At 38.1% G+C, this 18,469-nt stretch overlaps 1 protein-coding gene across 4 annotated transcripts in view; it reads left to right on the forward strand.

Annotated features, from left to right (window-relative positions):
• Positions 1–13,288, forward strand: part of LOC135687398 (uncharacterized) — a 39,245-nt gene extending 25,957 nt beyond the window's left edge. The window contains exon 2 of one of the 4 annotated variants that reach the window (XM_089114429.1): positions 11,412–13,288. In XM_089114429.1, coding sequence (XP_088970555.1) covers positions 11,459–12,775 — 1,317 coding nt within the window. In that variant the 5' untranslated portion in view covers positions 11,412–11,458 and the 3' untranslated portion in view covers positions 12,776–13,288. Of the gene's footprint in view, positions 1–11,408 lie in introns of all 4 variants that reach the window. The other 3 variants (XM_089114430.1, XM_089114428.1, XM_065203942.2) reach the window with 3 other exon arrangements.
• Positions 13,289–18,469: the final 5,181 nt, after the last annotated feature.

The following is an 18,469-nucleotide window of genomic DNA, read 5'->3' on the forward strand; positions in this document are numbered from 1 at the left end:
CTTCTCGGAAGAGAACATTGATGTAATAATAGAAGCCCGATCCAGTCCTTTTTATAGATAAATGACTGTTAAACCAACACTGTACTTCACTGTTATTTTATAACAAAGCATTGGATAATTGATAGCCCTTGGATTGGCTGTTCTGGGGCCCTCTTCTCGGAAGAGAACATTGATGTAACAATAGAAGCCCGATCCAGTCCTTTTTATAGATAAATGACTGTTAAACCAACACTGTACTTCACTGTTATTTTATAACAAAGCATTGGATAATTGATAGCCCTTGGATTGGCTGTTCTGGGGCCCTCTTCTCGGAAGAGAACATTGATGTAACAATAGAAGCCCGATCCAGTCCTTTTTTGAGATAAATCACTGTTGAACCAACACTGTACTTTACTGTTATTGTATAACAAAGCATTGGATAATTAATAGCCCTTGGATTGGCTGTTCTGGGGCCCTCTTCTCGGAAGAGAACATTGATGTAACAATAGAAGCCCGATCCAGTCCTTTTTATAGATAAATGACTGTTAAACCAACACTGTACTTCACGGTTATTGTATAACAAAGCATTGGATAATTGATAGCCCTTGGATTGGATGTTCTGGGGCCCTCTTCTCGGAAGAGAACATTGATGTAACAATAGAAGCCCGATCCAGTCCTTTTTTGAGATAAATCACTGTTAAACCAACACTGTACTTTACTGTTATTGTATAACAAAGCATTGGATAATTAATAGCCCTTGGATTGGCTGTTCTGGGGCCCTCTTCTCGGAAGAGAACATTTATGTAACAATAGAAGCCCGATCCAGTCCTTTTTATAGATAAATCACTGTTAAACCAACACTATACTTCACTGTTATTGTATAACAAAGCATTTGATAATTAATAGCCCTTGGATTGGCTGTTCTGGGGCCCTCTTCTCGGAAGAGAACATTGATGTAACAATAGAAGCCCGATCCAGTCCTTTTTATAGATAAATCACTGTTAAACCAACACTATACTTCACTGTTATTTTATAACAAAGTATTTGATAATTAATAGCCCTTGGATTGGATGTTTTGGGGCCCTCTTCTCAGAAGAGAACATTGATGTAACAATAGAAGCCCGATCCAGTCCTTTTTATAGATAAATGACTGTTAAACCAACACTGTACTTCACTGTTATTGTATAACAAAGCATTGGATAATTAATAGCCCTCGGATAGGCTGTTCTGGGGCCCTCTTCTCGGAAGAGAACATTGATGTAACAATAGAAGCCCGATCCAGTCCTTTTTATAGATAAATGACTGTTAAACCAACACTGTACTTCACTGTTATTGTATATCAAAGCATTGGATAATTAATAGCCCTTGGATTGGCTGTTCTGGGGCCCTCTTCTCGGAAGACAACATTGATATAACAATAGAAGCCCGATCCAGTCTCTTTTTATAGATAAATGACTGTTAAACCAACACTGTACTTCACTGTTATTGTATAACAAAGCATTGGATAATTAATAGCCCTTGGATTGGCTGTTTTGGGGCCCTCTTCTCGGAAGAGAACATTGATGTAACAATAGAAGCCCGATCCAGTCCTTTTTATAGATAAATGACTGTTAAACCAACACTGTACTTCACTGTTATTGTATAACAAAGCATTGGATAATTGATAGCCCTTGGATTGGCTGTTCTGGGGCCCTCTTCTCGGAAGAGAACATTGATGTAACAATAGAAGCCCGATCCAGTCTCTTTTTATAGATAAATGACTGTTAAACCAACACTGTACTTTACTGTTATTGTATAACAAAGCATTGGATAATTAATAGCCCTTGGATTGGCTGTTCTGGGGCCCTCTTCTCGGATGACAGCATTTATGTAACAATAGAAGCCCGATCCAGTCCTTTTTATAGATAAATGACTGTTAAACCAACACTGTACTTCACGGTTATTGTATAACAAAGCATTGGATAATTGATAGCCCTTGGATTGGATGTTCTGGGGCCCTCTTCTCGGAAGAGAACATTGATGTAACAATAGAAGCCCGATCCAGTCATTTTTTGAGATAAATCACTGTTAAACCAACACTGTACTTTACTGTTATTGTATAACAAAGCATTGGATAATTAATAGCCCTTGGATTGGATGTTTTGGGGCCCTCTTCTCGGAAGAGAACATTGATGTAACAATAGAAGCCCGATCCAGTCTCTTTTTATAGATAAATGACTATTAAACCAACACTGTACTTCACTGTTATTGTATAACAAAGCATTGGATATTTAATAGCCCTTGGATTGGCTGTTTTGGGGCCCTCTTCTCGGAAGAGAACATTGATGTAACAATAGAAGCCCAATCCAGTCTCTTTTTATAGATAAATGACTGTTAAAGCAATACTGTACTTCACTGTTATTGTATAACAAAGCATTGGATAATTAATAGCACTCGGATTGGCTGTTCTGGGTCCCTCTTCTCGGAAGAGAACATTGATGTAACAATAGAAGCTCGATCCAGTCTCTTTTTATAGATAAATGACTGTTAAACCGACACTGTACGTCACTGTTATTGTATAACAAAGCATTGGATAAATAAAGGCCCTCAGATTGGCTGTTCTGGGGCCCTCTTCTCGGATGAAAACATTGATGTAACAATAGAAGCCCGATCCAGTCCTTTTTATAGATAAATGACTGTTAAACCAACACTGTACTTCACTGTTATTGTATAACAAAGCATTGGATAATTAATAGCCCTTGGATTGGCTGTTCTGGGGCCCTCTTCTCGGATGAAAACATTGATGAAACAATAGAAGCCCGATCCAGTCTCTTTTTATAGATAAATGACTGTAAAAACCAACACTGTACTTCACTTCACTGTTATTGTATAACAAAGCATTGGATAATTAATAGCCCTTGGATTGGCTGTTTTGGGGCCCTCTTCTCGGATGACAACATTGATGTAACAATAGAAGCCCGATCCAGTCCTTTTTATAGATAAATGACTTTTAAACCAACACTGTACTTCACTGTTATTGTATAACAAAGCATTCGATATTTAATTGCCCTTGGATTGGCTGTTCTGGGGCCCTCTTCTCGGATGAAAACATTGATGAAACAATAGAAGCCCGATCCAGTCTCTTTTTATAGATAAATGACTGTAAAAACCAACACTGTACTTCACTTCACTGTTATTGTATAACAAAGCATTGGATAATTAATAGCCCTTGGATTGGCTGTTTTGGGGCCCTCTTCTCGGATGACAACATTGATGTAACCATAGAAGTTCGATCCAGTCCTTTTTATAGATAAATGACTGTTAAACCAACACTGTACTTCACTGTTATTGTATAACAAAGCATTCGATATTTAATTGCCCTTGGATTGGCTGTTCTGGGGCCCTCTTCTCGGAAGAGAACATTGATGAAACAATAGAAGCCCGATCCAGTCTCTTTTTATAGATAAATGACTGTAAAAACCAACACTGTACTTCACTGTTATTGTATAACAAAGCATTGGATAATTAATAGCCCTTGGATTGGCTGTTTTGGGGCCCTCTTCTCGGATGACAACATTGATGTAACAATAGAAGCCCGATCAAGTCCTTTTTATAGATAAATGACTTTTAAACCAACACTGTACTTCACTGTTATTGTATAACAAAGCATTGGATAATTAATAGCCCTTCGATTGGCTGTTCTGGGGCCCTCTTCTCGGATGAAAACATTGATGAAACAATAGAAGCCCGATCCAGTCTCTTTTTATAGATAAATGACTGTAAAAACCAACACTGTACTTCACTTCACTGTTATTGTATAACAAAGCATTGGATAATTAATAGCCCTTGGATTGGCTTTTTTGGGGCCCTCTTCTCGGATGACAACATTGATGTAACCATAGAAGTTCGATCCAGTCCTTTTTATAGATAAATGACTGTTAAACCAACACTGTACTTCACTGTTATTGTATAACAAAGCATTGGATAATTAATAGCCCTCGGATTGGCTGTTTTGGGGCCCTTTTCTCGGATGACAATATTGATGTAACAATAGAAGCTCGATCCAGTCTCTTTTATAGATAAATTACTGTTAAACCAACACTGTACTTCACTGTTATTGTATAACAAAGCATTGGATAATTGATAGCCCTTGGATTGGATGTTTTGGGGCCCTCTTCTCGGAAGAGAACATTGATGTAACAATAGAAGCCCGATCCAGTCCTTTTTATAGATAAATCACTGTTAAACCAACACTGTACTTCACTGTTATTGTATAACAAAGCATTCGATATTTAATTGCCCTTGGATTGGCTGTTCTGGGGCCCTCTTCTCGGATGACAACATTGATTTAACAATAGAAGCCCGATCCAGTCTCTTTTTATAGATAAATCACTGTTAAACCAACACTGTACTTCGCTGTTATTGTATAACAAAGCATTGGATAATTAATAGCCCTTGGATTGGCTGTTTTGGGGCCCTCTTCTCGGATGACAACATTGATGTAACCATAGAAGTTCGATCCAGTCCTTTTTATAGATAAATGACTGTTAAACCAACAATGTACTTTACTGTTATTGTATAACAAAGCATTGGATAATTAATTGCCCTCGGATTGGCTGTTCTGGGGTCCTCTTCTCGGACGCTAACATTGATGTAACAATAGATGCCCGATCCAGTCCTTTTTATAGATAAATGACTGTTAAACCAACACTGTACTTCACTGTTATTGTATAACAAAGCATTGGATAATTAATAGCCCTCGGATTGGCTGTTCTGGGGCCCTCTTCTCGGATGACAGCATTGATTTAACAATAGAAGCCCGATCCAGTCTCTTTTTATAGATAAATGACTGTTAAACGAACACTGTACTTCACTGTTATTGTATTACAAAGCATTGGATATTTAATAGCCCTTGGATTGGCTGTTCTGGGGCCCTCTTCTCGGATGACAACATTGATGTAACAATAGAAGCCCGATCAAGTCCTTTTTATAGATAAATGACTTTTAAACCAACACTGTACTTCACTGTTATTGTATAACAAAGCATTGGATAATTAATAGCCCTTGGATTGGCTGTTCTGGGGCCCTCTTCTCGGATGAAAACATTGATGAAACAATAGAAGCCCGATCCAGTCTCTTTTTATAGATAAATGACTGTAAAAACCAACACTGTACTTCACTTCACTGTTATTGTATAACAAAGCATTGGATAATTAATAGCCCTTGGATTGGCTTTTTTGGGGCCCTCTTCTCGGATGACAACATTGATGTAACCATAGAAGTTCGATCCAGTCCTTTTTATAGATAAATGACTGTTAAACCAACACTGTACTTCACTGTTATTGTATAACAAAGCATTGGATAATTAATAGCCCTCGGATTGGCTGTTTTGGGGCCCTTTTCTCGGATGACAATATTGATGTAACAATAGAAGCTCGATCCAGTCTCTTTTATAGATAAATTACTGTTAAACCAACACTGTACTTCACTGTTATTGTATAACAAAGCATTGGATAATTGATAGCCCTTGGATTGGATGTTTTGGGGCCCTCTTCTCGGAAGAGAACATTGATGTAACAATAGAAGCCCGATCCAGTCCTTTTTATAGATATATCACTGTTAAACCAACACTGTACTTCACTGTTATTGTATAACAAAGCATTCGATATTTAATTGCCCTTGGATTGGCTGTTCTGGGGCCCTCTTCTCGGAAGAGAACATTGATGTAACAATAGAAGCCCGATCCAGTCCTTTTTATAGATAAATCACTGTTAAACCAACACTGTACTTCACTGTTATTGTATAACAAAGCATTGGATAATTAATAGCCCTTGGATTGGCTGTTTTGGGGCCCTCTTCTCGGATGACAACATTGATGTAACCATAGAAGTTCGATCCAGTCCTTTTTATAGATAAATGACTGTTAAACCAACACTGTACTTCACTGTTATTGTATAACAAAGCATTGGATAATTAATAGCCCTCGGATTGGCTGTTCTGGGGCCCTCTTCTCGGATGACAGCATTGATTTAACAATAGAAGCCCGATCCAGTCTCTTTTTATAGATAAATGACTGTTAAACGAACACTGTACTTCACTGTTATTGTATTACAAAGCATTGGATATTTAATAGCCCTTGGATTGGCTGTTCTGGGGCCCTCTTCTCGGAAGAGAACATTGATGTAACAATAGAAGCCCGATCCAGTCTCTTTTTATAGATAAATGACTGTTAAACCAACACTGTACTTCACTGTTATTGTATAACAAAGCATTGGATAATTAATAGCCCTTGGATTGGCTGTTCTGGGGCCCTCTTCTCGGAAGAGAACATTGATGTAACAATAGAAGCCCGATCCAGTCTCTTTCTATAGATAAATGACTGCTAAACCAACACTGTATTTCACTGTTATTATATAACAAAGCATTGGATAATTAATAGCCCTTGGATTGGCTGTTCTGGGGCCCTCTTCTCGGAAGAGAACATTGATGTAACAATAGAAGCTCGATCCAGTCTCTTTTTATAGATAAATGACTGTTAAACCAACACTGTACGTCACTGTTATTGTATAACAAAGCATTGGATAATTAATAGCCCTTGGATTGGCTGTTTTGGGGCCCTCTTCTCGGAAGAAAACATTGATGTAACAAAAGAAGCCCGATCCAATCCTTTTTATAGATAAATGTCTGTTAAACCAATACTGTATTTCACTGTTATTGTATAACAAAGCATTGGATAATTAATAGCCCTTGGATTGGCTGTTCTGGGGCCCTCTTCTCGGAAGAGAACATTGATGTAACAATAGAAGCCCAATCCAGTCTCTTTTTATAGATAAATGACTGTTAAAGCAATACTGTACTTCACTGTTATTGTATAGCAAAGTATTGGATAATTAATAGCCCTTGGATTGGCTGTTTTGGGGCCCTCTTCTCGGAAGAGAACATTGATGTAACAATAGAAGCCCGATCCAGTCCTTTTTATAGATAAATGACTGTTAAACCAACACTGTACTTCACTGTTATTGTATAACAAAGCATTGGATAATTAATAGCCCTTGGATTGGCTGTTCTTGGGCCCTCTTCTCGGAAGAGAACATTTATGTAACAATAGAAGCCCGATCCAGTCTCTTTTTATAAATAAATGACTGTTAAACCAACACTGTACTTCACTGTTATTGTATAACAAAGCATTGGATAATTAATAGCCCTTGGATTGGCTGTTCTGGGGCCCTCTTCTCGGAAGAGAACATTGATGTAACAATAGAAGCCCGATTCAGTCTCTTTTTATAGATAAATGACTAAATGATTTATAGATAAAAAGTTCCGTCATTTATGAATTTACGTGCCAGTGTGATTCTGGCTACGTAGGGCGCACAACCCAAAGATTGGGGGATAGGATAAAACAGCATGTTCCTTCCAACATACAAAACAAAACTGCCCCTCAAAGTGAACAGCCTCCTCGATCTTGTAGGTCTAGAAACACTGTTAAAACAAGTGATTCTGCCATTGGTCAACATCTTTTAGACAACCCAGATTGTGCAAAACTCTATAATGACGACATGTTTCGGATAATTGGCAGAGCCCGGTCGTCCTTCCATCTAGCAGTTTTGGAGTCAATCTACATAAAAACGAAAAAGCCGCCATTGTGTAGGCAAAAGGAGTTCGTTTTCTCTCTTGGACTCCATTGGTAATTTTTCTTTAGACTCGCGGCACTGATTGGTCAACTATACCGGTCTAGTGCTTGCGTTTTTCTGATTGGCCTATTTCGATCCACAACTGGGTATTTATTTTTCAAACGTGTTTTTTCGGAACCTATTCTGACGTTTTATGCTCTGAGGAGTGTCAGACGAAAAAGCTTTAAGTATGTTGTAAAATGTTTGCTTTTTTCAAGGCCATTTTCAGATAAATGACTGTTAAACCAACACTGTACTTCACTGTTATTGTATAACAAAACATTGGATAATTGATAGCCCTTGGATTGGCTGTTCTGGGGCCCTCTTCTCGGAAGAGAACATTGATGTAACAATAGAAGCCCGATCCAGTCCTTTTTATAGATAAATGACTGTTAAACCAACACTGTACTTCACTGTTATTGTATATCAAAGCATTGGATAATTAATAGCCCTTGGATTGGCTGTTCTGGGGCCCTCTTCTCGGAAGACAACATTGATATAACAATAGAAGCCCGATCCAGTCTCTTTTTATAGATAAATGACTGTTAAACCAACACTGTACTTCACTGTTATTGTATAACAAAGCATTGGATAATTAATAGCCCTTGGATTGGATGTTCTGGGGCCCTCTTCTCGGAAGAGAACATTGATGTAACAATAGAAGCCCGATCCAGTCCTTTTTTGAGATAAATCACTGTTAAACCAACACTGTACTTTACTGTTATTGTATAACAAAGCATTGGATAATTAATAGCCCTCGGATTGGCTGTTCTGGGGCCTTCTTCTCGGATGACAACATTGATGTAGCCATAGAAGTTCGATCCAGTCCTTTTTATAGATAAATCACTGTTAAACCAACACTGTACTTCACTGTTATTGTATAACAAAGCATTGGATAATTAATAGCCCTCGGATTGGCTGTTCTGGGGCCCTCTTCTCGGAAGAGAACATTGATGTAACAATAGAAGCCCAATCCAGTCCTTTTTATAGATAAATCACTGTTAAACCAACACTGTACTTCACTGTTATTGTATAACAAAGCATTGGATAAATAATAGCCCTTGGATTGGCTGTTCTGGGGCCCTCTTCTCGGATGACAACATTGATATAACAATAGAAGCCCGATCCAGTCCTTTTTATAGATAAATGACTGTTAAACCAACACTGTACTTCACTGTTATTGTATAACAAAGCATTGGATAATTAATAGCCCTCGGATTGGCTGTTCTGGGGCCCTCTTCTCGGATGACAACATTGATGTAACAATAGAAGCCCGATCCAGTCCTTTTTATAGATAAATTACTGTAAAAACCAACACTGTACTTCACTTCACTGTTATTGTATAACAAAGCATTGGATATATAATAGCCCTCGGATTGGCTGTTCTGGGGCCCTCTTCTCGGATGACAACATTGATTTAACAATAGAAGCCCGATCCAGTCCTTTTTATAGATAAATCACTGTTAAACCAACACTGTACTTCACTGTTATTGTATAACAAAGCATTGGATAATTAATAGCCCTTGGATTGTCTGTTCTGGGGCCCTCTTCTCGGAAGAGAACATTGATGTAACAATAGAAGCCCGATCCAGTCTCTTTTTATAGATAAATGACTGTTAAACCAACACTGTACTTCACTGTTATTGTATAACAAAGCATTGGATAATTAATAGCCCTCGGATTGGCTGTTCTGGGGCCCTCTTCTCGGATGACAACATTGACGTAACAATAGAAGCCCGATCCAGTCCTTTTTATAGATAAATTACTGTAAAAACCAACACTGTACTTCACTTCACTGTTATTGTATAACAATGCATTGGATATATAATAGCCCTCGGATTGGCTGTTCTGGGGCCCTCTTCTCGGATGACAACATTGATTTAACAATAGAAGCCCGATCCAGTCCTTTTTATAGATAAATCACTGTTAAACCAACATTGTACTTCACTGTTATTGTATAACAAAGCATTGGATAAATAATAGCCCTTGGATTGGCTGTTCTGGGGCCCTCTTCTCGGATGACAACATTGATATAACAATAGAAGCCCGATCCAGTCCTTTTTATAGATAAATGACTGTTAAACCAACACTGTACTTCACTGTTATTGTATAACAAAGCATTAGATAATTAATAGCCCTTGGATTGGCTGTTTTGGGGCCCTTTTCTCGGATGGCAACATTGATGTAACAATAGAAGCTCGATCCAGTCTCTTTTTATAGATAAATGACTGTTAAACCAACACTGTACTTCACTGTTATTGTATAACAAAGCATTGGATAATTAATAGCCCTCGGATTGGCTGTTCTGGGGCCCTCTTCTCGGATGACAACATTGATGTAGCCATAGAAGTTCGATCCAGTCCTTTTTATAGATAAATCACTGTTAAACCAACACTGTACTTCACTGTTATTGTATAACAAAGCATTGGATAATTAATAGCCCTTGGATTGGCTGTTCTGGGGCCCTCTTCTCGGATGACAACATTGACGTAACAAAAGAAGCCCGATCCAGTCCTTTTTATAGATAAATGACTGTTAAACCAACACTGTACTTCACTGTTATTGTATAACAAAGCATTGGATAATTAATAGCCCTCGGATTGGCTGTTCTGGGGCCCTCTTCTCGGATGACAACATTGACGTAACAATAGAAGCCCGATCCAGTCCTTTTTATAGATAAATTACTGTAAAAACCAACACTGTACTTCACTTCACTGTTATTGTATAACAAAGCATTTGATATATAATAGCCCTCGGATTGGCTGTTCTGGGGCCCTCTTCTCGGATGACAACATTGATTTAACAATAGAAGCCCGATCCAGTCCTTTTTATAGATAAATCACTGTTAAACCAACACTGTACTTCACTGTTATTGTATAACAAAGCATTGGATAATTAATAGCCCTTGGATTGTCTGTTCTGGGGCCCTCTTCTCGGAAGAGAACATTGATGTAACAATAGAAGCCCGATCCAGTCTCTTTTTATAGATAAATGACTGTTAAACCAACACTGTACTTCACTGTTATTGTATAACAAAGCATTGGATAATTAATAGCCCTCGGACTGGCTGTTCTGGGGCCCTCTTCTCGGATGACAACATTGACGTAACAATAGAAGCCCGATCCAGTCCTTTTTATAGATAAATTACTGTAAAAACCAACACTGTACTTCACTTCACTGTTATTGTATAACAAAGCATTGGATATATAATAGCCCTCGGATTGGCTGTTCTGGGTTCCTCTTCTCGGATGACAACATTGATTTAACAATAGAAGCCCGATCCAGTCCTTTTTATAGATAAATCACTGTTAAACCAACACTGTACTTCACTGTTATTGTATAACAAAGCATTGGATAATTAATAGCCCTTGGATTGGCTGTTCTGGGGCCCTCTTCTCGGATGACAATATTGATGTAACTATAGAAGCCCGATCCAGTCCTTTTTATAGATAAATGACTGTTAAACCAACACTGTACTTCACTGTTATTGTATAACAAAGCATTGGATAATTAATAGCCCTTGGATTGGCTGTTCTGGGGCCCTCTACTCGGATGATAACATTGATGTAACAATAGAAGCCCGATCCAGTCTTTTTTATAGATAAATGACTGTAAAGCCAACATATTACTTCACTTTACTGTTATTTTATAACAAAGTTTTGGATAATTAATTGCCACCTGTACACCATCTAACAATTGTGAAGTGTATAATTGTAAATTGATACGTGATGTGAATGAAACGAAGTTCTTTCTTCCTATATTCTTTCATCCTTCTTCCAGTAGTAACACGGACAAGAAAGACGCAAGTAAACGTGGACAAGAAAGGCGAAATGCGAATGGGTGTGGAGTACATCAACATGCGAGTAGTTTTTAGAGTCACAATAGGTATAGCTCTCTTCATGGTTGCTGCATCATATTTTATTATGGAGTACAATAGTTCAAGTTCAAGGAGATACAATGGAAGAAGTTTGATTAAAAGTCATTTTCAAGGAAACAAGGAAAAACAGTACAATTTTCGATTAAAAGGATCGTTCGAAATTTATGTTAGACTAACAAATAATACCCAGTTTAAAAGGCAACTGGATAACTGGCTTTTGAAAAGCATGGAATTGTTCTTTCCAAAGTACCTTGCCTCCACTATTATCGTTCTGGACAGCGAGAAGAAAGGGGACTGGGCTTATGCAAAAGAACTATTAAAAAAGTATGACCATTTCAATCTACGGATATGCTATATGAATCCAATTCCTGCTGACGTCATCAATAACTGGGGAAAGGAGAGAATGTACTTTGACATGATGCATGCAGATTCTTGCAAATTACAAGGGTACGTTGGCTTTGTTGACGTTGACACTCTATTTGTAACAGCAGTCACGGAGGACTTGTTGTTTGAGAATGGAAAGCCAATCGTCACTGGTAGAATAGGCATGCCCAGAATTCCATGCTGGATACAAACAGCAGAGTATGTGCTTGGTGTTAAGCAAGTAATGCAGTGCATGTCATACTTCCCTGTCGTCTTTAAAGTCGAGCATATCGTTGAAATGCGGCGTTATGTGGAAAATTTGCATGGGAAGTCGTTTATGCAAGTGTTCAAGATGGCACCTTCTGCCGTGAAAGTTCATGGCACGTGCTTCTGCCATTATAGCATCATGTGTAATTACATGTGGTATTTTCATCGAAATGATTACGCCTGGCACTTACAAGTTGTGCCACTTGGAAAATGGCATGGTCAAGGATCGATTCCTAGTATGGTCGATGCAGCTTACTTTAATAACGAGGTAACACCTAACGAAAAGTTGCCGATACCAAGAAGCTCCATACATGCAAGGCATTTCATGATGGATGGAAAATACCAGGACGCAGTTGAAGCACCTGTTCCATACATAAATAAAGTCCTAAAGGAAGGATTTTGTTATTCGTTTGGCCATGAAATATGTCCAGAGAACTGTGGAGAATTCGACCCAAAAAAGATTCAAGATAGTTTATTTGCTTTTGAGAATTACAGATGGCAATGGGATGCTCGATGCAATGCCACTCAAACTAAACACTACTCGGTAGTGAAAGATTTTCTGAAAAATTATCCGCATGAGTTCATGTTCGATGCAAGGAACAAAACTCAAGTATGCGAGAGTCTCACATCACTCACTTGATGGCGAAGAGAAGACAAAACATTTACATTCAAATAAACTTTAAAGTTTTCCATTTGTTTATTCTTATCATCCACAGTTGTTTTAAAGTGATGTTGCTTGCTGATAAAAGTAGCTTTCGTAGTAGGTTTTTAGCGAACCTAATTATATGAAATAAAAACTTCTCGATATATCGAAACATGAAGCTGTTATTGGAGTTGGTTAATCTTTCTCGTCCGAGCCATTCTTCGCACTATCTTTTCTCAAAATGTCTTCACTCTTTTAGAAAAGGAAAAATGAACTAATGATATAGTCTTGTAATATCGATGAAAATAATTATTATTTCAATTCAATTACTACGATAACAAACCACTTAATTACAGAGGTTGTTCACAACTGGTTGGCTAGCCTACAGTCATTGCCAAAAGTACTTGAAACATCAAGCGATTATCGCGTTGTGTTTTCATATTTTTCAATTCTTTTCCTGGATACTCCTATTTTCGCACCCCCTTCCCCCCAAAGCAATGTTGATGGCTTAGAAAAATATCACAAAAGAAGCGCAAAAGAAAGTGCTTCCTAAGATCCTAACCCGTTTGATAGTAAACCCACATTGTTCCGTGGGGGAGAGGTGGATTATCAATGTGCCAAGACTTTTTTTTTTTCTTTATTTAATGTTGGTACAATCTTTAGCTATACATACAAGCTAATTAAAACCAACTAATTTAAATTACCAACGCTAAACATAGTATAAATCAAATATAACCGATGTTGCTAACATATTCCTTGCAAAGATTACAAGTACAATTAAACGATGTAAATTCTGAGATTTTTTTCTTGAATATTGATAAAGTAGGGGAGTACTTTATCTCATTTGGAATTGAGTTCCATATTTGGCTACATCTGTATGATACGGTATTAAATCCATATATTTTGTAATGTGGCTCCGCTGTTTTGCATTGGGAGTTTCTTTTAGCAGGGTTAGTGGGTTTACAAGATTAGATACATTAATCAGGAGAGCAAATTACGGGGGTTTTAAGGGGTGTCAGCGAGTCGTTATTTCCTTTCTAACATTAATTGTATAAAGTTGGGTCTTCATACAGCTATGGGACTGGTGAGAGCATTATAGGCAACAAAGAATGTTGGTTCATTCAATGGCGGATCTAGGGTGGAGGGGGGTGCTATTGGTGCTTGAGCACCCGCGAATTACTTCAGGATTTGTTATTTTGAATGTTGGACAATTGGTAGGCACGACAAGATTGCCAAATAGGAGAATCCGGAACGTCGTCTAACTAAACAGCCACATTGTCTTGCTCTTTGTTTTCTAGGAGGCCAGCAGACGCCTTAAAATCCAGACTTTTTCGTGCCCCCCCCCCGGACCCTCTAGTGCAATGCATCTTCTTGCCATATCTCTTTGCCCCTTCATGTTTTGTATCTTCCGCTCCTCATTTACCACAGCGCAAGATATTTTGTCATTTTCTCAAACGCAGTCTTCATACATTTTCATTTTTCCTCATATACTTAGATTTGCTTTGAATGGCCGGTAGAATGCCTGGCTGGCCGATAGCAGAATGAGCTTCTCAAAATGAGCCTGAAATGCGATAAATGTTGCCTGATTAGGGGGGTTGCAGCCACAATGCCCGTGTTTGCAGCTCATAACCCTTAGTACTGCTTGATGCGTTTACCAAGGCTCTGGGCGCACTGGTTTCTGTTAAGACAAGTCGACAATGAAAAACCCCAGCTCTTTGTTAGCTGCTCTTAATTTCAATGCTCGTGTCACATCTTTACTTCGAGCTCCTTTCTATTAAATGCTCCATTACAATCTGGCTTCACATTATTTTACATCATGCCATGTGCTTCTCTAAATAAGGTCAACTAACTGAGTTTTCGGTGCAACAAAAAAAAGAGCCAATTAAATACTAGAACTACAAGGATTTTGTCGACCGCTACCAATAGCAATACTTTATCGATAAATGTTGGAAATACAGCCATCACAGAAATCTGGGCCCACGCCAGGTTTTGGCCATGACTCCTACATTTTGCGAATCAAGTAGTTTTGAAGCTGAAGTAAAAGGGGAAGGAAGCTTTAGCCCCCCAATTTTGCTAGCCTTGGCCCCCCCAACTTTCACATTCATGGCATTGGCCTTTGAAAGCACAAAATAAAAGTTACAGGAGCAACTATGGAAAAACACCTTTCTTTTAAGAGACACATCTAATCGTTATGCAAGAAAGCAGATCAAAAGCTCCACGCTCCATCGCGTATAACCCACTAACCTGGCACTGAAAAACTCGAGCATATCATGCAGGCTTTTATCGCATGCCAGTTCAGCTCAGCTATTGTCCCTAAGTGTGGATGTTTTGTGACAGACATCTAAATAACAAGATCAACCACATTCACAAAAAATAATAATAATAATAATAATAATGAGACCATATTTATACAGGTAAACTTGTTCAGCAAAAATGAGTTTGCTGCTATCAATCAAGGACCTGCGAAACTAATGTACCTACGATATAAATGTTCCAACAATATAGTTTAAAAAAGTTTTTACAATAATTAAATCTAGAGAAAAAGTTAAAAATCAAAGTCGATATCCTTGCAGCAACTCTTGAACTTCAGTATAGATGTTTCACTTTGTAGTTTGCTGGGGACTTTATTAAAAATCTTTACACCCTGGAATGCAAACGTTTTCCCGTCTTGCTTCAGATTTTACTCTTGGGAGCAATAGACTGTGTTCATTTCCACGAGTTGCTTTGCTGTGTTTTACACGCTGAAAGTATTCCATTATATCAGGTGGTGCAAGACCGTTCAAGCATTTAAAGACCTCAACTGCATACATTCTATTCCTAATGTGGTTTATAGATGGAAGTTTTACACTACTTCTTCTGCCATTGATAATCTTCAATGATCGTGTTTGGATGCTTTCAAATCGTTGTTTCTTAGATGGTGACATTTCTCCAAAAATGTTGTTGCAGTAAATTAGAAGTGGCAGAATCATGACTCTGTATATTGCTGCGTGAGGCGTCAAGTTCGGTCTTATTCTGGACAATAATTTGACTCTTGAGCTTGCTTTGTTAAGAGTTTTTCGATGTGTTCTGCATAGGTAAGACTTTTGTCCATCATGACCCCTAAATATTTATTTGCTGCTGTAACGAAGCATGCAAGAAGGAAAGCAAATATAAACAATATTTCAGTTTCTCTTCTTCTTCAATATTCTCCAACTTAACTTCACAACATCCTATGCTACCTTTCCAACCTATATCTCCACTTCAACTTCCTTCTTTCTCTCTCGCTCACTAGTCACAACAACAATAACTCTCGTACTGTCTTCAATGACATTTCTCTGTCTTCAATGCCATAAATCGATAGTTTAGACAGAAGTCGTGCATGATCCACAGTATCGAATGCCTTGCTTAAATCAATAAATACTGCACCAGTCATGAGGCTCTTGTCCATATTTTTTCTGATTGAATCTGAGAAGAGCGTAACTGCATGCTGGGTCGACGACCTATTTCTGAAACCAAATTGTCGTCTAGAAAGCAGTTTGTTTTTTTCCAAATAGTCATAAAGTTGTTGGTGAACTACGCTAGATGACTTTGAAAGGACAGGAAGCACTGATATAGGTCTGTAATTATCCATTAAAGATCTTTCACCAGACTTATAAATTGGGGTTACTTTGGCGATCTTTTCATCGGGAGGAAAAACTGACGTCTCTAAAAAATGGTTTATCATTTCTGAAAGGGGTGCAGATATTTCATCTGCCCCATCTATAGTCATACATGTTGGGATGTCATGGTGGCCAGGGGCCTTCCTTCTTTTGATCTTTCTTAGAAGCGCCCATACTTCATTTCTGTTTGTTGGCTTGAAGTGAAAGCGGCAACTTTTTGGATTTATAGTCGCATAGTCATGAAGCTTCCAGATGTTATCTCTCAACGAGGGTATAGCTTTTTGTAGTGCTTTGCCAATATTGGCAAAAAATATGCAAAACCCATTCGAAATAGCTTTCAAATCTGATGTTCGTTTTGCCGTTTACTTCAAAGACTTTGTTGTTTTCTTTATTTAAGCTCTTTGTTGGAAAACACCGCTTTATTTTGTCCCAAAATTGCTTTGGACGATCTATATTTTCTTGCAGAATTGATCTAGTATAAGTGGCCTTACTATGTCTGATCGAGCATGTGACCGAGTTTCTGAGCCGACGATACGTGGACCAGTCGTTCGCTTTTCTAGTTTTTCGCGCCTTTCTCAAAAAGGAATCCCTTTCGTTTATCGTTTTACGGATTTCGCTTGTAAGCCAAGGGCAATCACGCCCTCGTATCTTCTTCTTTTCTAAAGGTGCATGCTTGTCGATAACAGTTTTCAATAAACTTTTAAAAGTTTTCCAACCTCTGTTAACATTGTCCTCTCTCGTTGCTTTTGTCCATGGTTGATTTCGTAGATCTTCTTTGAAATTTTCTACGATGTATTTAGCATAATTTCTTTTGTAAATCACTCTGGGAATAAACTTTCTGTTGCTTTTCTTTATGATCACACCAATAAGATCGTGATCGCTTACTGAGTTTCCGTAAACAATAGATTTTAACACATTTTGTTCATTGGATGTTGCTATTATATCTATTAGTGTTTTTGTATCCTTGGTAACACGAGTAGGTTCCTTGATAATCTGTCCAAATCCGTTTTCTCTAATTATTCTTTATACTTCTTTGTCTTTTGCTTTTCTTAAAAAGTCAGCGTTTGGGTCCCCAAGAAGGATCGTTTCTTTACTTTCGAGCAAACCTGTTGAAAGCATGTCATCAAATTTTGCTAAAAAATCTGCTAAAAAAGGCACTGAGTATTGCATACAAGGATAGTGTTTCTGACTTTGATGTACTTTTGACCAGAGATAATTCTGTATATGTTCATAAACGGAATCTACAGTTGCTGATGACCGAGATTCACAAAACTAAATCGAATATATCCCCAACCTTTATGTGACTGAGATCTTCATTTAGAAGAATCCCCCTATCACCTAAGAAACAACGAATTTCTGTTACAAATGCCTAAGGCCCGGACAGTTCTGTTTGGGATAGAGAGTATTGCTTTCTTGGGATGTAAACAGTGGCATGGACCCTCAAATGACGCCAAACAGTCATTGAATATTTACATCTTAAAAGAACGCATACAGGAATGGAAGGGCGATACTGCCGACTATGTAAAACTTTCGTGGCACAGGTTGGGTCCTCGAATTGATCTTGTTTTACTTATTTTAAAAACTTACTTACTTGGCGCCTTACTGAATTCAAAGATATGACCAGAAACAACATTCTCTGACAGATCATAAAACAATCTCGATTTTTCCTGATCGTCAAGAATTTTATTAAAACACATAACAGTCAGGTCTGATATAGAGAAATTCGATTGGCTCATTCTATTCTGTATCAGTTATAAGGGTGACAGGGGGATCGCTCATACCAGGTACAACCTCTTTGGTACCATTTTCCTTTTGATGTACCACTACCCTGCCACAACCTCGAATCAGGTTCACGAATCTCCAATGGCCAAGCTATTCAATTTCGTAATTTATCAAGATGACGTTTCTCGCAATGTACTTTACTCGTTATATAAAGATATTTACATTTTAAGGGATCTGATGGACGTGAAATTAAAATTATTCTGAAGACAGAAATCATTCTGGAGGAACCATTTAACAATCGGATGGAACATAAAATGATGAAATCACAGGG

This window comes from Rhopilema esculentum, chromosome 20 (genome assembly GCF_057945365.1).
Source record: "Rhopilema esculentum isolate cy_ngs chromosome 20, ASM5794536v1, whole genome shotgun sequence".
Lineage (NCBI taxonomy): Eukaryota > Metazoa > Cnidaria > Scyphozoa > Rhizostomeae > Rhizostomatidae > Rhopilema > Rhopilema esculentum.